This window comes from Prorops nasuta, unplaced genomic scaffold (assembly GCF_024137725.1).
Source record: "Prorops nasuta isolate Cenicafe-Biocafe unplaced genomic scaffold, Cenicafe_Pnas_1.2 PNAS00015, whole genome shotgun sequence".
Classification (NCBI taxonomy): domain Eukaryota; kingdom Metazoa; phylum Arthropoda; class Insecta; order Hymenoptera; family Bethylidae; genus Prorops; species Prorops nasuta.
In genome coordinates, this window is record NW_027116812.1 from 1,670,722 (window position 1) to 1,694,236 (window position 23,515).

At 33.0% G+C, this 23,515-nt stretch overlaps 5 protein-coding genes across 9 annotated transcripts; 2 read left to right on the plus strand and 3 right to left on the minus strand.

Annotated features, from left to right (window-relative positions):
* The first annotated feature begins 27 nt into the window (after window positions 1–27).
* MED31 (mediator complex subunit 31) lies at window positions 28–948 on the plus strand. The gene is made up of 3 exons (XM_066736531.1): window positions 28–154; window positions 246–335; window positions 389–948. The coding sequence occupies exons 1-3, from the start codon at window positions 88–90 to the stop codon at window positions 700–702; spliced, it is 471 nt and encodes a 156-aa protein (XP_066592628.1). The 5' UTR covers window positions 28–87; the 3' UTR covers window positions 703–948.
* Window positions 949–998: 50 nt separating this feature from the next.
* On the minus strand, window positions 999–6,340 carry LOC136779126 (organic cation transporter protein-like). The gene is made up of 8 exons (XM_066736496.1): window positions 5,828–6,340; window positions 5,406–5,756; window positions 5,048–5,295; window positions 4,363–4,649; window positions 3,916–4,270; window positions 3,597–3,835; window positions 3,324–3,499; window positions 999–3,232 (listed from the first exon to the last, which is right to left on the minus strand). The coding sequence occupies exons 1-8, from the start codon at window positions 5,960–5,962 to the stop codon at window positions 2,933–2,935; spliced, it is 2,091 nt and encodes a 696-aa protein (XP_066592593.1). The 5' UTR covers window positions 5,963–6,340; the 3' UTR covers window positions 999–2,932.
* An 8,074-nt stretch (window positions 6,341–14,414) lies between these two features.
* Window positions 14,415–16,052, minus strand: slx1 (Nuclease slx1). Of its 3 annotated transcripts, none has more exons than XM_066736528.1 (4): window positions 15,684–16,052; window positions 15,388–15,587; window positions 15,258–15,309; window positions 14,415–15,181 (listed from the first exon to the last, which is right to left on the minus strand). In XM_066736528.1, exons 2-4 carry the CDS (start codon window positions 15,567–15,569, stop codon window positions 14,579–14,581), a joined length of 837 nt encoding a protein of 278 aa, XP_066592625.1. In that variant the 5' UTR covers window positions 15,570–15,587; window positions 15,684–16,052; the 3' UTR covers window positions 14,415–14,578. The 3 variants fall into 3 exon arrangements, with proteins under 3 accessions (XP_066592625.1, XP_066592626.1, XP_066592627.1); XM_066736529.1 differs by having other exon boundaries at window positions 15,983–16,002; XM_066736530.1 differs by having other exon boundaries at window positions 14,709–14,846; window positions 14,930–15,181; window positions 15,388–16,048.
* Window positions 16,053–16,530: 478 nt separating this feature from the next.
* Vps26 (vacuolar protein sorting 26) lies at window positions 16,531–20,147 on the minus strand. Its single transcript, XM_066736514.1, has 6 exons — window positions 19,965–20,147; window positions 19,734–19,877; window positions 19,197–19,591; window positions 18,888–18,994; window positions 18,499–18,710; window positions 16,531–18,418 (listed from the first exon to the last, which is right to left on the minus strand). Exons 1-6 carry the CDS (start codon window positions 19,965–19,967, stop codon window positions 18,155–18,157), a joined length of 1,125 nt encoding a protein of 374 aa, XP_066592611.1. The 5' UTR covers window positions 19,968–20,147; the 3' UTR covers window positions 16,531–18,154.
* A 549-nt stretch (window positions 20,148–20,696) lies between these two features.
* Window positions 20,697–23,338, plus strand: LOC136779139 (palmitoyltransferase ZDHHC3). Of its 3 annotated transcripts, none has more exons than XM_066736523.1 (7): window positions 20,697–21,086; window positions 21,441–21,618; window positions 21,704–21,889; window positions 21,972–22,108; window positions 22,182–22,266; window positions 22,339–22,551; window positions 22,615–23,338. In XM_066736523.1, the coding sequence occupies exons 2-7, from the start codon at window positions 21,538–21,540 to the stop codon at window positions 22,774–22,776; spliced, it is 864 nt and encodes a 287-aa protein (XP_066592620.1). In that variant the 5' UTR covers window positions 20,697–21,086; window positions 21,441–21,537; the 3' UTR covers window positions 22,777–23,338. The 3 variants fall into 3 exon arrangements, with proteins under 3 accessions (XP_066592620.1, XP_066592621.1, XP_066592622.1); XM_066736524.1 differs by lacking the exon at window positions 20,697–21,086 and adding an exon at window positions 21,100–21,246; XM_066736525.1 differs by lacking the exon at window positions 20,697–21,086 and adding an exon at window positions 21,226–21,250.
* The last annotated feature ends 177 nt before the right edge of the window (window positions 23,339–23,515 follow it).

Here is a 23,515-nt window from a genome sequence, read left to right on the forward strand (position 1 = left end):
CGTCGCTGGCGCCACCATTAGCGTGAAATTGCTCAGTTACAAGCCGCGATAGAATCGATCACCATCGAATTTTACAGCACATACGTTATGAACCGTCTTGATGATGCTTCAGGTCTGATGAAAGGCAGAAAACCATCATTTACAGGAATGAACGGTATTTTTATTGTTTTTTTGTAACTTATAATAGACTAATGTTAATTAGTTGTGAGACAATTCATTAAACTCTAATATTTCCTCTTTTTCAGGTGGTCCTGAAACTGACGACCAACAGCGTTTACGCTTTCAAGTTGAGCTTGAATTCGTACAATGTTTGGCAAATCCTAATTATCTAAACTGTGCGTATTTCACTTTTAATTCGTAATATATTAATTATTTAAGTTTAAATTAGTTTTAGCACAACGAGGCTACTTTAAAGAGTCTACATTTATCAACTATTTGAAGTATCTGCTTTACTGGAAGGAACCAGAATATGCCAAGTATTTAAAGTACCCAATGTGCCTGTATTTTTTGGACTTATTGCAATATGAACATTTTCGAAGAGAAGTTGTGAACTCTCAGTGTACAAAATTTATAGACGATCAACAAATTTTATTGTGGCAGCATTATACGAGAAGGAGAACAAGGCTTTTACAAACTGCTGCTGAGCAAACTCAACATACTAACCCACAAAATAATGGCATTGTTCAGCCTAAAGTTCCTTGAGTGTATTATAAAAAAGTGGTACTGATATGTAAAATCGAGAACTTTATAATAAGTTTTCTTTATTCAGTGTTTATTCGATTAATTATATTTTTTATCTGTGATAGACTATAAACTCCGAGTTTGTATATTTTATATATATATTGTTCAAGTCTGAGTCTTTTTTATATTAAACCAGCATCAAAACTTATTCTTGTGCAAACTTGTATTTTTTTATATAAAATTAATATCATAATGTTTAGAAGGGTATACTTACAAATAAATGTTTAATATTAAAGTTGATTGTTATTTATTTTCAGTCTCTTGTTAAAAAATATCAACATTTCTTTTATAACATTTTTAAAGTTTCACATAATGTAATATGACAGTTTTTATTTTTCATTTCATACTGTTGATATTTCTTTTGGTTGATTTTTAAAGTCTAATCTGTAGTTATTTTTACTATTTACAATACAATTAAAGTAAAGAATAGTGACATAGGCTTCTTGATATTTCAGTGGAGCATGGCAGTCTAAAGATTAATTATTTTAATTTATTTTATACTGATCGTCTGTTATCTCCTACCAACATGAATACCTTAGATGAAAGGACTGATATTTTAAGAAAAAAACAATTTCTTAATCTTGTCATAAATTATTGAGATACATAACATTATGTTTTGGCCAGGGCTGAGAAAGAATTGCAGCTTTCTGCTGCTTACTGAAGTCACTGATAGAAAGTCATTAGTGACTATGATAAACACTAATAAACAGCCGAAAATTGCAATCATATATATGCATGCAGAATCTCGAACTGTCAAATATGTATTTAGAAGGATTTTTATCTAACTTAAAAAGTATTACCATTGTAAAAAAATGTTTAGACTTCTTTTATCATTCTTATCATAATTAAAAAAAAGTTTATAATTCTTATTAAAATGATTAATATTTTCCGAATTGCATAACAATTTATTTAGACTTATGGTCTAAACATATTGTTACATAACTCAATAAATATTGACAATATCAAACAATTGTGTATGAGTTTTTTCTCAAAATTATTTTTTCTATCTATGGGTTTCGGGTTGGTATAAGGTAAACAAATAGCCTGTATAGGTTGCTTGTCTCATTAGACAAATAACTAAAAAAATATAAAAAAAGGTCTCATTTAAATTTGTATAGTTTTTAAGAGGAGCATATATGATAGAGCCATATTGTGTGACTTTGAAAAGTCAAAGTGTCTTATATCGTGAGATGTTTAAAGCGTTTTATTAATATACCAAGTAAACTTTTCCAAAGAGTCTACCACCCGCACAAAAACGCATTCATTTTGAAGTATTCTTCCATCATTTTCGAGATACTTGCATCGGTTACATGAGACGGAGAAACGTTATACAGGGTTCTCTGTGCAACAATCACTGAAGGTTTTTTGATCATTCTGGTAATATTAAAAAAAAATAGTCAGCGTCACCACTTGAATAAACACAAATGAGAAAAATACTAAAATTGTTTTTAATAAAAAAATAGGTAAACTTTCATTTCTTGAGTGAGAAAGCCATTTTTCAATGGATATCTTTATAACTTATTTTACTAACTTTACACATCCTAATGAATTTATCATTTCATCCAATCTTTCACTGGATATATTAATTTGAAATTATAAGTAGTTGAGCAATTATATTTATATGTGAAACAGTTGTGGAGATATAATACTTGAACCAATACACGTCTGTGCAATTTCCAAACGAAATATCATATAGCGTGTTGGAGAGCTTGTCATAAGCTATAAGAATATGTAGAAAAATTGAGTTTAAGTTTAAAAAATCAAGGGTTACATTTTTTCTTATTTGAAAAAAGTTTTCGGTTTTATCGAAGAGGATTCGTTGATTAATTTTTATCTTACATATTCCTTTTTAATATTATTCAAAATGGCTGAACAATAGTGACGATCGTTATGCTGAAAACCTTATATCATAATACTCTTTAAAAATGGAAGTTCTTAAAGAGTATAATTCAAAAATATAATCTACCTATGATTGTAATGATTGACCAATGAAAATTGAATAATATTTTCATTTGAAATAATCTTCCTAAAGAAAAAAATATAGTTATCAATCTTTTATTGTCCTTTTAGTCAAACGTTTAAAAAATCCCTACCTTCACTTTATGCGGATTCTAAAAAATATCGTAACAAAAAATAATGTATCAGGGATGTGTGAGGAATCTTACTCTTTAATGAGGATTTTTATATAGATTTATTCCTGGGTTTTGGATTCTGAAAAATTTACCAAAATTCCATTACCCGCGTCAACCCACTCCTCGGAAAAAAGTTTTTCTCTCAAAACCTGTTGTTTAGCTATTTCCTCTCCTTCTTCATTTTGTTCACTAAAATAACTTTTTTCATTCTCCCTGGTACAATTCAATAGCTCAACATCAACACACGTATCGGGTAAAACCTTGTCAAATGTTTCCGGAAGCAATATCGTCATGAAACCGGCTACGAGGCACATAACTCCAAGTACCGTTAAAGATACATGAATTTCTGCGTATTTTTCCTACAAACAGAACGTTGATAAAAAAAAATATTATAAGAATTTTTATTATAAAAAAAGGCGGTATTGAGAAATTATATTGAAAATTTAATACCAATTGTTGCAGAAACGGGCTGGCAAGGCTTGCAATTTTTGCTGCAACTATACAAAATCCTAAGCATGTCCCACGTGAAGTAGTTGGGAATATTTCTACGGTATACAAGTAGATCATCGACGTGCCGCTTGCTATTGTTAGTCTGGCGAATACCACGGCTATTGTTTGGGCTATCCCTGAAATGTCAATATAGGTATAAGATCGACTTAACGAATAACGCTATGAGACATAAAAGTAAACGCTCGTGCAACGATTGAGAATTGCCTTGCTTACCAATCCAACCAGCACGGTTCACTAGGAATATACTGCAAGCTATCACAATGCATCCGAGTCCGTTCAGCATGTGATTAATGCCCAATGGTAAACGTCTACCGAATTTGGATAGAATAAGAAATGCAAATATGTAAGTGACCATTTCTAACGCACCGCCTAAAGCAAACGTGACGTGCCTGTTTATTTTAAATTTCGGCGTGACAGACGCTACCAAATGATCCACACTTGACAAAATAAGCCTGTTAACAATAGAAATTAGCTTTCAGTACAAATTTATCGCGCTTTAAAAAAGACTCGTGCTTAAGTACACGGAGTTTACCATTGATAAAGCATTATAAAACCGTATCTTCTCAACAATGGTCGCTGCATTAATTCCTTCACACTCTCCCCGTTCTTCTGCGACCGATTCTCCACTCTTCTCTTCACTTTCTTTCCCATTTCGTTATTTTTGATCACCTTCGGTGCCTCTTTCCGCTCTTCACTCGCCTCCTCATCAAAATTCTTTACATCCATCGTCCCCACCACGCCCAAAGGCTCCATGCAAAATTCCGTATTTCCCTCATCCTTTGAGCTTGATGGAAGATTTGGTTCCGGTGTTTCCACATTTGTCTTTTGCAGCTCTACATTCGTCATTCCCCTTTCTAAATTTTCCGCAATCGATTTAAAACTCGTCTCTGTAATTGGAAAATGGTAAAATAAAATTGGTTGACAGTAATCTTTTATTAATGATTTTATACGTAATTCTCACTGATAGAATTTTTCATACTTCGCACTTTTTCTGGCTCGATTTCAGTGGCAGCGAGCAAATTGGTAGCTTCAGCCAGTGTTTTCTCGTCCTTTTTTACCTTTGCCAAGTCGTCGGTCGTAACTCGAGATTTCCCCTGACCATTTCGGGGTGCTGCGATCTCATTATTGGTGCAATGAGCATTTTCAGGATCTTCCTTGACCGTTCTCATGCAGCAAGCGTTGTACATGGCGATCCTTTCTAATGCCATGTCAGCCTCCGTCGATTTTCCTTTAGCTAGAAGCCATCTCGGTGACTCCGGGATGACCCTGGAATAATTCATTGTTTTATTAGCGGTCGAGAAATAAGGTGGCACGAAAACAAGGAGCCTTATAAGGATATAGGAAAAAAAATTCATTTATCGTACCCATTTGCCACGGTTTGCTTAGCGAGGTTATGGGCATCCTCGGCAGTTTGAGGGATTTCAACTTATAAATAATCAGAATGTGAAAACAACCATCTGTGTTTTGCCTGGTGCTGCTGCTGTTTGCAGAGTCACGCTTCGCTTGATTGGTGAAAACAATCGGAAGTAGCGCAAAGTGCCGCCGATTGAAACGGAGATTATGGGGGCTAATGTAGCGACTAGTATTTCTAGGTAAATTACGCAAGGATCGTAGTACTTACACTGCTGTGTAAAATAAATTACAACAGGCGAGAAATAACCTACCATATGTAGAGCACGGTAGCTGCTGTAGGCACCGAAATAGCCAATTGAAGAATCCTCCAATCGGGTATAACATAGCTTAAACCGGCCAATAGGACAAGACCTACGGCCCACGAAACTTGCATAAGCAACGCGACAAGCGTGCGCGCTTTCAGTGGCAACAATTCCAATGACAGGATGTAAGTGGAATTCTGTAGCCCCTGAACGAAAACACCTTGCAACCCACGGAGAGCCAGGAACGCTGGATAATCCTGTCAAACGAAGATTCTATCTAAATGAATTGCTGAAGTTTAAGAATTACGGCGTTCTAGGAGAGAGGAGACAACGGACGGCACAAAATTGCGATGCAGAAGCGACTTACCTGAACTACGTACAGTGCTACTGCCATAGTTCCCTGAGTGTAGAGGCATATAGCCTGAACCGGAAGTCGGCCAATTCGGTCGATCAGAGATCCTCCAACACAAGCACCAATCAAAACTCCTATGTAATATATGCATGGACCGAGAAACGACAGGTATCTCCGGTCGCAAATCAAATTCCACTCGGTAACCACACTACTTTCCCCGGATAATATATCGAAGCGGTAATTACTCTTGCATGGTAAATTTTCTTCCGTTCTTGGTACAACCAATGTTGAATTATCGATTGTCGAGTATCTTTCCATAACTTCTTGACAACCTTTTGCACTCTCATTCGTCCAGTTTGCCACTTGCTGTTTAAATGAAAGAAATTTGTTTTTATTGAAGTAATAAATCTAAAAATGATGAGAGATATGACACTTACGTGGCAGTAAAAGTTTGGAGTGTAATTATAAAATATCGGTAACGCGTGGCTCATAGCAACTATGATATAGTTAATGGCTAAGAAGAATACGAGGATAACTTGGAAGCATCCAACTTTTACTTCCTCAGCATTCATCTTTCTTTGGTTTCCTATCGCGTCTCGATGCACTCTAATTAAACACTTCAGAACTCTTTAATTCACTGTAATCCTTAGACTTTTATCTCTTTTATTATCTCTTAGTAGAATTTTAATAGCAAGTAAATTATACAATAATGTCACATCTTGCTAACGAATAACTCTTTATTATTACTCTTGAAACCACGATAATGATAATAATTCCCTCAACGTTTCAAGCTCGTAGTTCCATTTTCTCTAATTTAAGACTTAAGTGTTCCTCAAGTAATTTTTGTTCGTCCGTTATAATTTTGTGAGTAGAAAGATTCGATAAAATGGGTAAAATAGCGAGAAAAAAAGTTTATCTTGGATTGACTAGCATGAAATGAAAATTGTGGCAGTGGGCTTGAACAAAGTGTCACCGTTGAGGGTAAAACACGCACTGACAGAGAGGATTCAGTAGCGAGTCCTCTCTCTCAAAGGACTGCACGTCGCACGAAGGAATAGCTTGTTGGTGTTGCTTACTGAGAAGAGGACGGATGTATCTGCTATTGTTTAATGCTTGTTCACGCCCACGCCTATTATACAAGTTTGTACGGAGAGTGTCAATATATCTTTTCTCAATATTGAAATTTCCCATCCGCGATATTACAAAAACTGATTAACCCAACGTCAGCCATATTGGCAGTAATAATAATATATTGTCAATGTCAATTATATTAAATATCATTTGTCATCTGAGATAATAAAAATTGTTATATTCATAAAGCTATCTCAAAAGAATCCTGCTTGAATATATGTTGTTATTGGAATTAATATTTATTTATTAAAAGAAACTATAATATCTTGACGGCAAGTAATTTTAAAGCCACCGAAAACTGTCCTTTTTACGTAAAAATTGATACTTCAATTTTTCAATTTGCTTTAAAAACTATGTTTATTTAATTAAAACTCTAATCAGTGTTTATTGTGAAATGTCTGTGTACAAGTTTTAGATGTTGCCGAACACACAATTAGAACCGAGAGAACTTTTGTCTTTGTACAGTCATTTCAGTGCAGCTATCGACATACATACATGCTATATATATTTAAAAGAGTTTTGTAAAGTGTGATGAAAATATAGATATTTGCATAATATTCGTGCTTTCACGAATAAGAAACCTTCTAGGATTATCATACCTATTAAATGTGGTAAGCAGGAGTTAAGTTACCATGACGCTTCACCGCAATATTTTGCATTGAGGCTCCTGGTTTAATTATTAATATTGGAAAAGAACATTTGCATTCAATGAGGCTCCAGCTGTTTTTTGCGATAAGACGATGTAACATTTTAGCAACATAAGGTTAAATAAGGTCAGTTCTACGAAAGTATCACGTAGCTAAAGGTATTCACTTCCACCCTGTCCACGAAGTTGGAGAAATTTCCATGCAGTTTCTATGAACTCTCAGTCTGCATTCGTAGTACTCTTCTCCATACACATATTGGTAATGTATTGCCTGAGATTTTAACGCAACCATAGATCGTGTTAATTTAACACAGCAGGGAGCTTACTGACTTGTAGCTTAAGGCAAATGTATTGGACTGTTAATTAAAGTAAAGTGCCTATCAAAAATAGATTTAAAGAGTATATTAGTTATGAGTGTAATCCTTAACGATTTAACGTGTAATTTTGATCGATTTTCCATTAAATCTCACTTAAAATTGGACTCGTTTGGAACAAAGCAAAATTTAGTTTTAACATTCATTCTATATTTTTTTTAAATAAAAAATAGTAATCCGTGAAAAAAACGGCCAGTGAAGTTTAATATTTGCATGCGAAATTAGTTAACGGAATAAAAATACAAACCTTTTGTTTAGAAAATTCGATAAGTCCCGTATTAAGTAGTAAAAGTAACTACGTATAATAATGAGACACCGAGTATATTTAATTCGATTTTTAAATCTATTTGAAGAGAGATTGTGTTTTAGTCTAAGTACTCCATCTGGAAAATAGAAAAAAAAAGAGATATCAATAATCAAATTAAGTGGATAAATCGGTCGATATAGAGGGAGCTGGGTCATATTAGAATCTGTAAAGGCATGATGGTGGTTGAATCACTGTGCGTATTTTGTTTCCTTCATTGCTAGAACTATTTGAATATGCGGGAGACGTCACGTCCGGTCCCGGGCGCATCCTGTCTTCGACGCTGGTTCTCCGGCACTTGGACGTTGGACTATAAGTGTTCAATAGTCAGCCGGAGGAGGGAGGTGCGATACAAGAATTCTTTCTACGCCCGTCTCGTTGTCTCCTTCATTAAAATCCTTCACCACGAGTCCTCAATGTATCAAACAATGTAATCTTCACCGACAATTTATCGATTAAAATAAATATTGCAAAAAGTGACGTCAAATCAACTGAAATTCCATAAAAAATTGTGTGAAAACTGATGCCTAAAATAATTTATTTACTTAAGTTTTTCGGATTTAAAGCAAATCTGAGAATCCTGGAGCTTACGCTGAGTTAACCTAAGTCGGGATTATCTATCTGGGATAAGAGGCGATCTCCGGATTAGGTATACTTTATAGAAACGCCATGTTTATTATCTAGAACGGATCCTCTTTCGAAGCAATTTCCAAGTGAAGATTAAAAAAATTGATTTATAATGTAACGTTATGGTCTAATTAAAGCGGGTACAGGTATGGATGGTTGGCGGGATATCTCAGTGTATCAGTGCCATCAGCGGTGGCGATGTGCTGTGATATCGTTTGACTTTTAGTTACCTTCGTTGGAGTAGCGCTGCTGACACTCTCTTCGGTAGAAGGGGGGTCGGGTCGTTCGGGGACTCACGAGAAGCGCGGGAAGCGCCGACCATATGTGTGGCACGGAATTCTCGAATCAGGGATCGAGAGGATTTATTATCTAATGGCAAAGAGGCCTGAGTGTTGCGAGTGATTCTGTATCGGGGACAATGTGCGATTTATCGTTAGAATAAGAAGGGTGTCAGTGTAATAGCGCGAGACGCTAACGAAATGATGCTCCACCACTCGGTCGGTCATCATCGTTACAATTCAGGCTAATTTCGCTCTCTCGCAGTTTCTAATCTAATGCGCGCACGTGTTTACTTGTTTCTTTATTTATTCACGTATGATTGCAATTTGCTCTCTCATATCTGTACTACTACGTGTAACGTAATCTGCTATTATACAGCTGTTCGTACCTAACCTATCATATACAGAATGATTTTTTAATTATGATTAAACCACAACTCATGGATTAATGAGAGAGGAAGCAAAGATGACGGTAGGCGCTTTTATAATAGTAGGGACCCTTGAGAGTTTTAAACGTCAACTCAAATGTTGAATATTCGTTAGAGTTATACGGAAGTAGCTTTTGTAGAAACTGTAGAACAGGTTTTAAACATGTCTAATCTGCTGCCAGTACATTAGAAAATGCTCAATAATAAATATTGTCTATGTGCTGAAAATGTTGCTTGCAATCTTTAATTAAAAATCAAAGCCCTTAAATCTTTTAAACATTTAAGAAATTGAGGTTTAAATGAACTTTCATGGCTCACTTCTAAAAGGGCCTCAGTAACTCGATCTTTGTATTCGCAGGTTCGCAGTTGAAAATAACACGATAGACTGATACATACAACCTAAGAGTTCTAAGATTGGTTTACTATTGCTACAGTAAATGAAAATGAGAAGAAATGTTGAAATAAAACCCTCCCATCGTTCGATCGATTAAACATATCCGACGTTCAATCGGGAATACGTTTTGTTTAATATTGCCGGCCGGTGATTCAGGCCAGAAGCTAATAAGTACGCAAACTTCTACACACACGAGTGACCATCGACCCATATGCACTTAGAATCTTCTTATCACTTTGCTTAATTTGAATATACTATAAAACGATCTGTAAAATAATTGTAGAAAGGTTAGCGATTAATGCGCTCAACATTTTACATGCGATGTCGATTTTACGAGGAACAGCATTTCGTTTTCCCAGAACTAACGTTAAACAAATATCGTACAGCTCGTTACTTTTCATAAGAGGGTTAACTGTTTTCGCATGTATACTCGAAAGAGCACGAATTCCTTTATTCATTCATTCGAACGTTCAGTCGGCTTTATTCAACGACCAGTCAAAAATCTTTTGAAAAAGTCATGACAGCAATTGAGCGAAGAGGCTATAATCATTCTTTAACGCCATAGATAAGGTGGTTTGACAATTGGTAAAAAGTTTACAGTTAAAATAGACGAATAAGACGATAATCAATAGCCTATATCGGTAGCTGTTGGAGAAATCGAACCAAAGGAAAAGATTTTCAGGGCCATTAAATCGATAGATTTATGGAGGTTAGAATCGATGGATTGAAATATGGATCAGTGGGAGTATATGTAGGAGGAACGGGGTGTCGCTGCGGTCGTTCGACAATCATCGATCCATCACGAAGAGCGACGAGCAACTGCACCGGACTATAAACTGTAAAGTGTGGGTAATAAATGTAAAGTCGAGCGTGGAAGGGGAGTAAAGAGGCACTAGGGCACACGTTGCTTTACATTCAAATCGAATTAAAATCGGTAAAGCGGTCGCGAAGACGGTGAATGAATGCTTGAACGTGCCGTTCTTGGGGGCACCTGGGTTCACCGCTCGATTGTCCATTCGATCGTTGTGTTTGGTGTTTGGCGCTGCCGATTGCCCAACTACTTCAGCACATTTATACCTATATGTATACTCTCCACTATCATTCCGGCTCTCTTACCTACCTACAGAGGACGGCCTCGATGCCTTTTTTTTCGACCTATACCGTTACATCGTAGAATAACTCGCTACGTTCTTTCACGATGGTCCACCACTTTTCACTTTGTCCCCCGAATAACGCTAATTCTGTCTTTTCTCTTCCTCTTGGCGCTTCTATCCCTCTGACTGACCGAATACACCGTAGAAAAAATCGAGCTGCTCCCGTTGCCTCGCTCAGTTCACTCTTATCTGTCCAACCGGACGCATCATCGAACGCCCGTTCATCCGTTTCTTCAACCACTGACTATTTTTACCTGCAATAATAATAACAGCTATCGTCGCCAATCATCTTCCCGGTCCAATTGAGACGACAGCGTAATAGTACTTTGAGGAGGAAAAAGGCTCGCAGTGGATTCAATTAAGCGATTGGTGAAACTTGACGGTGGACGTTGAAAGTTGGCAGAAGAGGAGGAAGAAGAACAGGAAGTGGGAAGCTGCGGATAGATGGAGAGAAGAGTACAGCAGCACAGTGGCACACTCGACTGATTTGCCTTTTTCGCGGCTAAGAGAGGCTGCTGGCCCGTTGCTGCTGCCTTCCGAGAAAAAAGCTTCAACGTGTGTTGCCAAGTTTATTCGTCAGTCGAAGATTATCTCTCGGCGTGCACGGTTCATTCACGGACTGAGTAGCGACTTAACTCGTCTTGACTTGTTTTGTTTTGGTTTGACTCGACTCGGCGAAGGGTTTGGAAATTCACGGAACCGTCGCCCAAATTGAGCCGATCAAATCGCTCAATTTGCCGAATCGTTCAGGAAGTTGAAAATACGTCGGGATTGGTTTTAAGGCTCGTTAACAATGAGGTCGTTATAGACGATTTACATCGAATCGCATTTCGTGTTGCGAACGAAGCGACTTGTACAGTTGGCCATTCACGCTTCTTGGACTTCCAACCAGTTGCAGACGGACACGCATGTGACGCATGGTCCTGTACGAGTACGATATCAACCGTGTATCATCCCCGTTTAGATAACAAAGTTTCTTTTCCGTAACTCATAGTTCAATGACAACGGTAATCCCGTAATTTTAACCAATTCTGATTTTTATTGACTTCTGCTTGGAACGCGCTGGACATAAGACAACAGAAAATAAAACATTCGGATATTGCGTTATAGTGTTGGATAATCGACGCAAGAAATTACTACTGCCGATACTCACGAAGACCGTTACGACTACACTAAACGAAAGTCGAGTATACAAGATGAAAGCTAAAGTCGTCTTACTCGCGATAATTATGGTCTTCTTGAGTGTAAGTTTATTATCACTTTTCATTAAATCTTTGTCGTTGCTTTTGATCATTGATTTATTGCGAAATAATTGTTTGATTGATTCTTAACTACCTCCTATAACTGAATCGTCCTCGATATTGATACTCGAAGAATATACATCTATATAAACAAAACACAGATAATATTTTGTTTTTTATATGTGTGTGTGTGTGAAGAAAATTTCATAATTATCCGATTTATTTCTTGATCTGCAAATTTATGTAAAGTACATATTTACATATATGTATACAACTAATAGTGTGTTTATATTCAGTAATAAACTTTTGATATCTATTATAGAAGCACAGACAGTTTTTGATTAATATTGAATTAAAGAAACTCAACAAAAAGATAGGATACGACGAAAAGGTTTTAATCTCTTATTTTCTTTTTTAGGTTCAGGATTGCGAGTGCAAAGGGAAGAAAACAAAACAACTGGCTCTCCAAAGCAAAGAGACAAATGTTGTGAATTTTATGAGACTGTTCGTCATGAGATTGGTTTTCGGGGTTGCATCCGCGATGGGTTTGGGTGAAAATCTTTCCGGGGTACTAGGAGGTATTTTTGTGCCACCAGGGGCCGAAGATTATATAGATTATAACGAGGGCTCCATTGTTCCCAATCTCTTCTAACGACAGTATTCTAATTTCCATTGATCGATGTTCTCAAGACTGCATTATTGTTTCGTGCTCATCTATCAATCATGTAAATATAACCTGGTAGATTACACTTTGCGTAGATATAACAATACTTGGAACAATGAAATTACGGCGTAGCGCAAACACTCGCGTGCGTACCTGAAAATAATTACGAGCAAGAAATAACGGCTGACGCGCTATTTTTAACCTCTTGGAAAACTCTTCTACCGTAAATGAAATACTTTTTAAGCAATTATATGACCCATGCATCTTGTTTGTCTTATAGGGTTTGGACCATACGATTTTTATATACTGGCTTAACCAGTTGAGAGTGAGTCCAACCACTATAGTGGCCACTAACAAACTAATATTCTATGTAAAGTGCAGTAGTATAAAATTAACATGTGGGCAGATTTTCTGTAAAATAAAAGGTTAAATTCAATGGAAAGATCTCCGTCTAAAGACTAAATTAATTACACATAGGCTCTGTTCTTCAATTGTACATTATAACCGGTATAGGTGAACCGAGAGTTTAGGATTGTACTATATAACCGGGGTGTACGGCCAGTTTATGTGTTGGGCCGTAAAAAAACTTTATCGTCAAAAGTATTTTTTGTGGAGTCTGTAGCATTAAAAATATCTGGATAACACCCGAAATTATCGAAAGATTTTCCTTATACTCGTTTTACCGTTATTTCTCACGACTTCATTACTTACGAGCCAAGGATCTACCGTCATCACAAATATTTTTAAGTCATGGCATTAGCTGTTCTGAATGCTACTCGTTAAGTGTATTATTTATTATTACAAAAAAGAGTAACCAATGCTAATCACAATCGTTTCATGTTATAATTCCATTTCATTTGTAAATAACACCGTTTCTGATGAATATTTGTTATATTATATTTGTTTATCAATATTTATAATAAATTATTTATGAAATTGATCTATATACGGTCTATTAATTATTAATTGTAGTATCACATTGTCCTCCTGTTACGTATAATCATTTTATAGCTGTATAGTAATACTTATTTATATATTCATATTAGGGGAAATTAATGAATAAAATTTCTTATTGAAACAAAGACAAAGAGCGAGGGGGGGAGAGGAGGAAGGATCTGAATAATGAGTAAAGTAATATTAAAAACGTGAGGAAGAATAATAATGTAGGAAAGTGTATAACGGTTCCATCGTAAAAGAGAATTTTCTTTCAATGAAGCATCAATTATTTATGAAGATTTGAATATGGGTAGTATCATCATTCCAACACGTACGATATAAGTACTAACGGTGAATAGAGCGTGTTCTAATTACACGCTAATCAATTTAAGGCATACATTTTAGTGACCTGTATCTTCTGATAAATAACATTTGAGATAGAAAATATTATTTGAAAAGAAAAACTGGTGTAGTAATTTTAGATTTAGCCCATGTTTAAAATACTATTTTATTCTAGATAAAAAAAACTTTTCGGTAATCCTAATTTTTAATCCTTACTGCGCACAATGCACAGCCCCGTAGAATATCTTTAAATGAACATAGGTTCAAATCAAACCCATATGATCATGATCGCAACTATGCTCTATCGTAAAAACGTTTCATATCTTTTGTGTTAAATATATAAAATTTATGAACGCTGTGTAAGATTTTAAAATAATGTGTTTTCCTCAGAAACGTGCTAATCAGTTACTCAACGATAAATTTCAATACATTTTTTGGATCACAGTGACCCCGTCTGCAAATTAAAGGGAAAGTGAAAACAATATTGACATAACAATTTCTTAAAATAATTTATTTTTCAGGTAAGATCTTAAAAAAACTGAAGAGTACCTTTTATAATTAGATAGTATTATAATTATTTGTAAAATTTGTTTATGCAGCTTTTAAAAAAATTTCATTGTAAAATACTATATTTATATATACAATTCATTTTATAAAAAAAATATTTATTCAATAATCTATATCACTTGCTTCACTTATTGATAAATTTTCATAAACTCTTTCACTAATTTCTTCAAGATTTGTGTAATATCCAATACTTTTTCTAATTAAATCACCCCAAAGAAAATCGACTTTGCACAATGGACAAGGCCCATTTATGGGAATAATTTTTGTTTTATCATTTTTGTTAAATTCATCTGCCAGACAAATTAAGTGTGCTAATAATTGACACTTTGGCTTTATACAGCTAACTTTCTCATCTTCTTCTACAGTTTTACTGCAAAAATAGCAAGTTAATACACTGAGTTCATTTGGTTCTTTATCTTCATCTGTTAAATTAACTACTACATTATCTTTTACATTAAGCTTCCTAGCAATTATTGCTCCATATGTGATAGGCATGTGTATTGGTGGAGTCACAAAAGATGAATAGTCATTGCCAAATTGAGTATCTATCCATCGTAAAGTTAATGGAAGACGACACCAGGGACCAACATTTAACATTTCTGATAAAATCATCAAATGATAATTAAAGATTTTTTCATTTGATCTCTTCCTACGAATGTGTTTCAAACGCCGGCTGGTGTGTGGATGTTGCCAAGCCCATTCAAACTATAATCGTACAATAAATATTAGATATCATTTAAAACCGATACTAGAAAGATAAAGCATAATAAATCTTTCTTACTCTGAGAGCTGAAATATTATTGAAGAAACCATGAACTATGAGAACCATTATCCTACAAATATAATTATTTAATAATAAAAATAATAAATTAGTATAATAATTAACACAGCTAACCTATTTTTAACCTTACCATGGTCCTCTATTACTAGTTCTCCTAGCCCCACCATGATCTTTTCCAGCATTGTGTTTATCAATTCTTCTATTTGGATCCACAGTATATCCAATATATGTTCTTCCTGTGTATTTTGGATTAGCGCAATATAAAAGGTATACACCAAAAAAATTTTCAGCAATTTCAGAATTGATTTCCATTTAAAATAAATATATCATCTTTAAACAAACCGCATAAAAAATTTCAGTTATTCCCTTTAAATGATACTGCACGGTTATAAAAATATAAGTTTTTAAAAAGTAAACATTATTAACATATTTAAATGTTCCGAGCTTTCCGCTCTTCTCAAATGTAAACAGTTAAAAGCTGTGTTTTATTTAGCAAAAAGTTTCTACACTTTTTACACTTTGTGCACTTTTTAAGGTGTCAACTTATACAATGGACAGAGACAGAAATACGGAAAGTGTAGAAAAGTGTTAAAAGTGTAGCTAAATAAAACACAGCTAAAAGGGTTAAAAGTTTAACGGGTTTAACGACCTATAAAAATAAAAGAGTATGGTTGCGTTCGTTTATGTACTGCTAATACAGAAAACCAATATTTTACGTCACATACATTGTAGGGTTCTAGTACTCGCAATTAATAAACGAACGCAACTTAAATTATACGAAATTAATAATTTTGTTAAAGTCACATAACACGACTCCGAACTACTCCGAAGTCCGACCGAACCCCGAGGCACGAGGGCGACGTCAAGAACCAGAACACGCCCTCAAAATTTACTGTCCGTCCCAGGATTCCAAGGCCCCAGAAGACGTCTCATGACGCATAACGGAAAATTTTAAATAAAAACTAATAACAATCCTTATTATTTTTAATACTCTTTAAATTATTAAAAAATAAATATATTCGAGATAACAATTCATAAGTGATTATATTGAAGTATTGATTGCATAACGTTAATTAAAATATTAAAACCTGATTCTATGTAATTAACATTAGAATAATTACATCAGATAATCAAAACTTAATAAAATTTCTGTCATTGAAAATTTTTTGTTTACAATTTATCATTTAAATACATATGATAACTTTCATACACTCGTAATTAAAAAATTAATTTTTCTATTGAGAGGACAGGGATTTTCATTGTATAAACAATATTCATTATTCAATACATATGCACATAGTTGTGCATTTTATATGATATACAATATTTTATGTGGGCATTAAAATATACAACTAATTACGTATTGTATAATATTATGTATATGTATATACAATATTTGACATGTTAAATAATTCACAAATAGATCTCAGATTTGCATTTTACACACACTCCTTGCTAATCAACAAATAACATAAGCGTGGAATCTGAAAAATTTGATATCTAATATAACGATTTCGAGCAAAAGAATACAAAAATTATTGATCGATATATGATTCGTAAAACAAACTTATTTTATAATTTAATGATAATGTACAATAGTACAAAATGATAGATCTTATTTAAAATTATATTCTTCTTTCATTAACGCAAAAATTTTATTGCAAACTTGATGGAAGAATACCATACTCGTGAATCACTGTTAATGATAGTAATATTACAATATATGTGAGTATGTGTGTGCATATATAATGTTCCTTAAATAATTAAAAGCTTATACATTCACACACATAGGTTTGCAGTACATATTAGTATGTATAATATGTATATGTATGTATAAATACACACAAGGCCGTCCTATTTTATAATCTAGTCCATTATTATATATAAAGGCAAGCTACAATATTATCAGATAAAAATATAAAGACTAAATTAAATTTGTACGTGTACAATTGCTATTGTATTTTTATATATGTATACATAATATATTGTGTGGTATATGTTCTGTGTATGTTTAGACTAGAAACAAAAAGAATGAGTTTTTCTAGTATCAATTGCCTTCATTAATCAGTTTTTGGTACATAATCCTAAATTAAAAATTATTTTTTAAAATGAAGAATGTAGGAATCAGTATGTAAATTGAAATTAAACTGAATACTTTTTCTTAAACAAAGATATTCAAAATAAAATTAACCTCAAGCTATTTCTTAATGTAATTCTACTTAATTATGTATTAATTAATAATTTAATAAGGTTTAAGATATTCTTAAAGGCCTTTATTATAACAATTGCAGACTTAATAAATGTAATAAAATAGGATAGCCATTGCGAAAATATATTGGCTATTGGCAATGTTAAAAAACCCTTTGTAAACAATTTACAGAAGCCAGCATACACTTTACTCATATATAGCACTGAACAGATTTGTAGAAAACATTCAGAACACTGCAATGTTCAACAGCCTTTAAAAAAGTTTTACTGTAAAACATTTATTTATGAAATCTTTGTTTTAGCTATTTTTCGATATCCTTGCTGCTCTATTTTCTTTTTGATAAGAACTTGACCTGATATTTTTATATTGTTTTATTAATTGGAATAGAGGCAGCTATATTTTTTATCACCTTTTCCGTCATTCTCTTTTTACCCTCGTAACTTCAATTTTTATTCGGCAGTTTCCTGCATTTATAACTTACATTCTTTATCATAAGTGCATCTTTAATATATTTACACCTTCGTTTCCAGGCCTTCTTAACCCGCTAATTCGTACTAAAAATTTATTCTTTTTGTACAAAAAAAAATCCCCGTCACAAAACATTTTATCGATATCATTAGTTAGTGTTTCCATTCTTATGCAGATCATAATTTCAGGATTTAATAACAATTGCTTAGTATTCATAAATTCAATTACTTTCTGGACTCCCCTCCTTTTCACCCTCGCCGTCTCCTTCTTCGCGAGTCATACCTTCTATAGGAGCTGGTGCATCCTCTGTATTTGGAATATTATTAGACGGCGATTGATCTGCATCTTGTTGCATCGAAGGTGGTCCGTTTTGTGCAGCTCCTTGTGGAAATCCAGTTTCCGCAGATACTAAGTGGGATGGCATATGGGGGGAAGCTGTTTGAGATTTTCGACTTTTTTCTCCCTTCCTCCACAATGTTATTTCCTAATTAAGGAATAGTAAAACAAGATATATAGATTTAGAAGCAAACTACTATAGAATTATAAAGAAAATTGCAATTTTACTTGTTGCTTAAAATATCGACGATCTTCTTCATCCATAAGAACTAAGTTTAGATAATATCTCACACTGAACTTCTTATTAATATCACGCATTGTAGGTGCTAGGTCATACCCTGCCAAAAATACCCTAATAGGAATAGATTCTCCACGTACAGGAGCACCATCCATGATTTCGTACTTTGCTATAGTTACATTTTCTGTAAACGTATGAGGTCCTGCAAATATATACTCTAATTAATGCTATAGTATGACTAAAAGTAAACATGATATTTATTAAAAACAAAATTTCTATGCCAATCAAAGTTACATGCTTATGAAAATGAAAATTAATTTTACTTGTAAATCGAAATAACTTTTAAATAAATTAATTATCAATTTATACAATACACTACCAGAACCTGTAGTTTCACGTTTGATGATAGCTATCTCCATATGTTTTATTTTTATTCTAACCAATAAAAAGTATATCTTTCCAACAATGACATCTCGCAAATGATATCTGAAAAGAAAAGAATTGACAAATAAGTTGTAAACAAAAATAATATGCATCATGTAAAAGATATATTTATATCAAAGCTCCAAAAGATTTACAACTTTTAGCTACTTACTATAATCACTGATAAAGAATCCCTATTAGTGACTACAGTAAATAGCTGAAGGTGTAAATTTTTCCAAAATGTGATATATACCAAACAACTTACTTGCTTTTGTTATACTCAAATTCGATATGCAAACAATCTTCAATTCCAACTTCCATTTTAATAGGATTATTCATATCTGGGTAGGAACTAAGAGTATGCACTACCAGCTCAAGCTCTTTAACAATGTCGCTAAGCCTTCTAACTATTGTTACTTTTAGAAAATATCTCAGTCGCACATTAGATCCTGTATAACTTTCAAATGGTTTTTCTACATTTGCAAATTCAAAGGTATATTTTGTGTTATGTGTAAGCTCTCCAGGCCTGGCCAGTTCCTTGACCAAACTTGTAAACTCGTGGTGATTTCCTCTATCATAATATAACTCAATTTGACCAATGAACTCCACTTTTACCCCTTGATGTTCCAGCTTACCTGCTTTTCGCAGACTAATGTTGATCTGAAAGTATAATAAAAACCAAATAAAAACTCAATGAAATATATGTGGCTATAACAAGTATCTTTGACAACATAATAATTTATATAATTTAAGAGTATGTATATGAATAATATAACAAGTGTGATTTCTTGAGAGACCATACTTTTCCAGAGACAGTTTCTCCATCGTAATAAAGCAAATGACGTTCCTTTTGTCCATCCTCAGATTTAATTTCTGCACTCTTTCTGGTCTCAGCACCATCCAGAATGATCTCTATGTCAGCAGACTGACCAAATCCAAAGAAACTCTACGGTTTACATAATAAAATTTAAAAATCTGAATTGATGAACGTCTGTTTGAAATTATATAGAGGTTGCCCTCAAGAAAAGCATACCATTTTTTGGAAAAAGGCCGAACTCGTAGAAAATGTCACACGTTTTACTACAGACGAACGTATACTAATAGAAGTAGCGTGCAAAATTAGTTATAAATCCTTGAAGGCAACATTTTTGATGTAAAAATGAGAAAAGTTGGGTTATTTTTTACTCTCTCTCCCTTCCTCCCTAAAGTCACAAGCAGCCAATATCAGCCAATATGGCCGTACAATCGCGCCCCCTCCCTGAGTCCCTGACTGACTGTATAATGTCACAATTCCTGACTTCCAGTCCAGACCGCGTGTAAAGTGTAAATCGTGTTAAATCAGTAGCAAAATCACATAACATAACTGATGTTCATTTGAGCTTTTTTAAAATTTACTTAAAGTTTAGTTTAGTCATATATTGATTTTTTTATTTCTTAAATGTATTCAATATGTCGCATTTATAGAAAAATTAAGGCCTATCGTCCTGTTGCCGTCTATAAATGACGATTTTTTTTTAATAAAAAAGAACTAGATGAATCAAATGGAAGTTTGAACTGCTAAAAGATTTAAAAATTCTATTAAATCGGCACTGATGGAATCAGATGATTTATTAAATTATATGACATACTTAAATATATATATATATATATATATATGTATATATACACATATTTACAGGGTGAATCACAAATATATATCTCATTGAATTGTCCGATTAATCTTAAATCGAGACGTAGTATATAATATTATTATTGGGTGATTTGGGTGTCACAATCAGACTTATATGTATTATATATGGCTTGTGCATACATACATCTTACACAAAATAATATTGAAGCAATAAAAGACCGGGCATTGAGTATCTTTTTTCTTTTATTACAAATTGAAAATAGAAATATGAAAAAAAGTATACAATTTAAATAATAAAATAGTCATGCGCTTTGCAAAAACTGGTTTCAGAACGCTACGATATGTGGCAATTTAATAATTTTACCATATACTGAAGGTTATCAGAACTGATCAGAACCACAGTAACACGCGTATCGGCGACGTATCACGTGTACTATCTGATATTAGCCATGAAAGTGGATTTTATTCACTTTATTCACGAAGTTCACAATGGTTCAAAAGTGCCCGACGCTAGTTGCATGACAGGTGATAATGATAATAACAATTTAAATATCCAAAAATCATAGTACTGTATTATAATATAGTGACCGACATTATAAAATAAATTAAAAATCTTAATTATATTCTACTAAGTTTGGTAACTTGAAAAAGTACAGTAGCCTATAATGTCAATAGCCGTTTTTTCGTAGGTTATATTATTAAAAATTTATTTTTACTAGTGAATAGAATCCAAAACGTTATTCTGGTTTGGCTATCTAAATAGCCTTTTACACTAACATTAAGAGATATATTTAAATAAGCGACTAAATAATATTATAGTCTTAATTTGGAGATTGTACGGGGCTTTTTTAATTATTATGTGTCTATATTCTGTTTCAGATTATTAATTATGGATGCAAGAATAAAGGTGAATATTTGTAAAAGAGTATTTTCTAATGATTGAACGGGTGATTTAGTGTTCCAATAAATAATAATCATGGATTATGAATACATGCCGTTTCATAGAAAGGAAGATATACACAATAAATGTTGTAATGGAAAACTATGGTGTATAAAAGTACTATATTTATTAAATATTAATATTATATTTCTACAGAACATAAACATTGTATACTTTCAATATCATAATTTATAATTTATAGGATATATGTGGAATTATATGTGCTGTTTTGACATGGCTACTAATCATTTATGCAGAGTTTGTGGTTATGGCAGTAATTTTAATTCCAACTATTAATTCTATTTATTCAAGTTTTAACATGGCCATATTTCAGTCATTGGCTTTTTTAGCTTTTGCATCCCATCTGAGAACAATGTTCACAGATCCTGTAAGTTATTAGAGCTTGAGATATACAATTCGTATTGATAATGACTAAACATTATGTTTATTATTTCATTTTTGTATATAAGGGTGCTGTACCAAAGGGTAATGCAACAAAAGAAATGATATTACAAATGGGATTTAAAGAGGGGCAACTAATTTTTAAGTGTCCAAAATGTTGTTCTATAAAACCTGAAAGAGCACATCATTGTTCTGTTTGTCAGAGGTATTAATTACTATTTTAAAATTATACAAATATATAATTATAAATATTGACTATAATTTGTAATGATCAACAGGTGCATTAGAAAAATGGATCATCATTGTCCATGGGTTAATAATTGCGTTGGTGAAAATAATCAAAAATATTTTGTTCTTTTTACAGTAAGTAAAAATTAATGGCAAAAAAGCTACTTTTTAGAATTATCTTTGTAACTTTCATTTTGTTATTTTTAGTTTTATATAGCAGGAATTTCATTGCAATCTTTATTCTTATGTATACAACAATTTACAACGTGCGTTAGACAAGAGTGGAGAGAATGTTCAACATTTAGCCCACCAGCCACAGTAGTATTATTATTGTTTTTAACCTTTGAAGCACTGTTGTTTGCAATCTTCACAGCTGTGATGCTAGGAACTCAATTACAAGCTATATGGAATGATGAGACTGTATGTAAATTATTAATTATTGTTTTATTGAAATTTTTATTCAGTTGCATAACTATTTTGCAGGGAATAGAACAATTAAAAAAAGAAGAAGCAAGATGGGTACGCAATAGCAGATGGAAATCAATTCAGGCTGTTTTTGGTAGATTTTCTATAGCTTGGTTCTCTCCTTTTACATCACCACCAAATGCTAAAACTAAGTTAGATTCCTATTTATACTCAGTATAAACAATTTGAAAATTATTTTCAATACGGTGTAAGTAAATAAAACTGAATGTGTGATTCACGTTTATTATATATATATATATATATATATATATGTGAATAATGTTGGCTGAAATAAGAAAGCAATGGTTTTGATACTTGTTTCAATGTAAATATACGCTTCCTGAATTTTTTATGAACTTGAATGTCCCTACTGTGTAAATATTATATCATAAAAAATCTTTACCATTCTTGATCAATGCAACATCATATGCACAAAGTGTTCACTATATAATAATAGTAACTACATTAATATTAAATTCTATGTAAATGTATTTTCGAATTTAATTTAAAACAGAAACAGCCGTGAAATTGTACGTATTTAATCCGGGTTATTATAGAAAAAAGAAATTTATCAATAGCATGTGCTTTCTATCAAGTATTAACTATTTTTATGCCTTATGAAACAAACATTTTTATACTTGAAAAAGTGTGCTTATTTTCAAAATACGCTGTTTACATTACTTAGTAATAATGTAATTTTTTGTAAACATATCATTATTAAATGGAGCTAATTTATTGACTAGTTTATAATAAATATTTTTTATGTATTTCTTGGAAGAAACAATTCTAAATTTAAATTAAACCGACTGAATAATTTTGACTAAAGTAAACTTCTAAAGGAATATTTTTATGGATATTATTAAGATAGTTGATAAAATATTTCCAACATAAACTTTGCAATGTAAAATGGTATAATACT

Coding starts and splice junctions, on each gene's coding strand:
- MED31 (XM_066736531.1), top strand. CDS start 88: ATGAACCGTCTTGATGATGCTTCAGGTCTGATGAAAGGCAGAAAACCA. Junction 155..245: donor ATCATTTACAGGAATGAACG/GTATTTTTATTG, acceptor CCTCTTTTTCAG/GTGGTCCTGAAACTGACGAC. Junction 336..388: donor AAATCCTAATTATCTAAACT/GTGCGTATTTCA, acceptor AGTTTAAATTAG/TTTTAGCACAACGAGGCTAC.
- LOC136779139 (XM_066736523.1), top strand. CDS start 21,538: ATGGATTATGAATACATGCCGTTTCATAGAAAGGAAGATATACACAAT. Junction 22,109..22,181: donor CATTGTTCTGTTTGTCAGAG/GTATTAATTACT, acceptor AATGATCAACAG/GTGCATTAGAAAAATGGATC. Junction 22,267..22,338: donor AATATTTTGTTCTTTTTACA/GTAAGTAAAAAT, acceptor TGTTATTTTTAG/TTTTATATAGCAGGAATTTC.
- LOC136779126 (XM_066736496.1), bottom strand. CDS start 5,962: ATGAATGCTGAGGAAGTAAAAGTTGGATGCTTCCAAGTTATCCTCGTA. Junction 4,650..5,047: donor GCTACCGTGCTCTACATATG/GTAGGTTATTTC, acceptor GAATTATTCCAG/GGTCATCCCGGAGTCACCGA. Junction 4,271..4,362: donor CGAGCCAGAAAAAGTGCGAA/GTATGAAAAATT, acceptor TTCCAATTACAG/AGACGAGTTTTAAATCGATT.
- Vps26 (XM_066736514.1), bottom strand. Junction 19,592..19,733: donor GAGAAACTGTCTCTGGAAAA/GTATGGTCTCTC, acceptor TTATACTTTCAG/ATCAACATTAGTCTGCGAAA. Junction 18,419..18,498: donor GTCGATATTTTAAGCAACAA/GTAAAATTGCAA, acceptor TTCCTTAATTAG/GAAATAACATTGTGGAGGAA.
- slx1 (XM_066736528.1), bottom strand. CDS start 15,569: ATGGAAATCAATTCTGAAATTGCTGAAAATTTTTTTGGTGTATACCTT. Junction 15,310..15,387: donor ACTAGTAATAGAGGACCATG/GTAAGGTTAAAA, acceptor TTATATTTGTAG/GATAATGGTTCTCATAGTTC. Junction 15,182..15,257: donor ATAATATTTCAGCTCTCAGA/GTAAGAAAGATT, acceptor GTACGATTATAG/TTTGAATGGGCTTGGCAACA.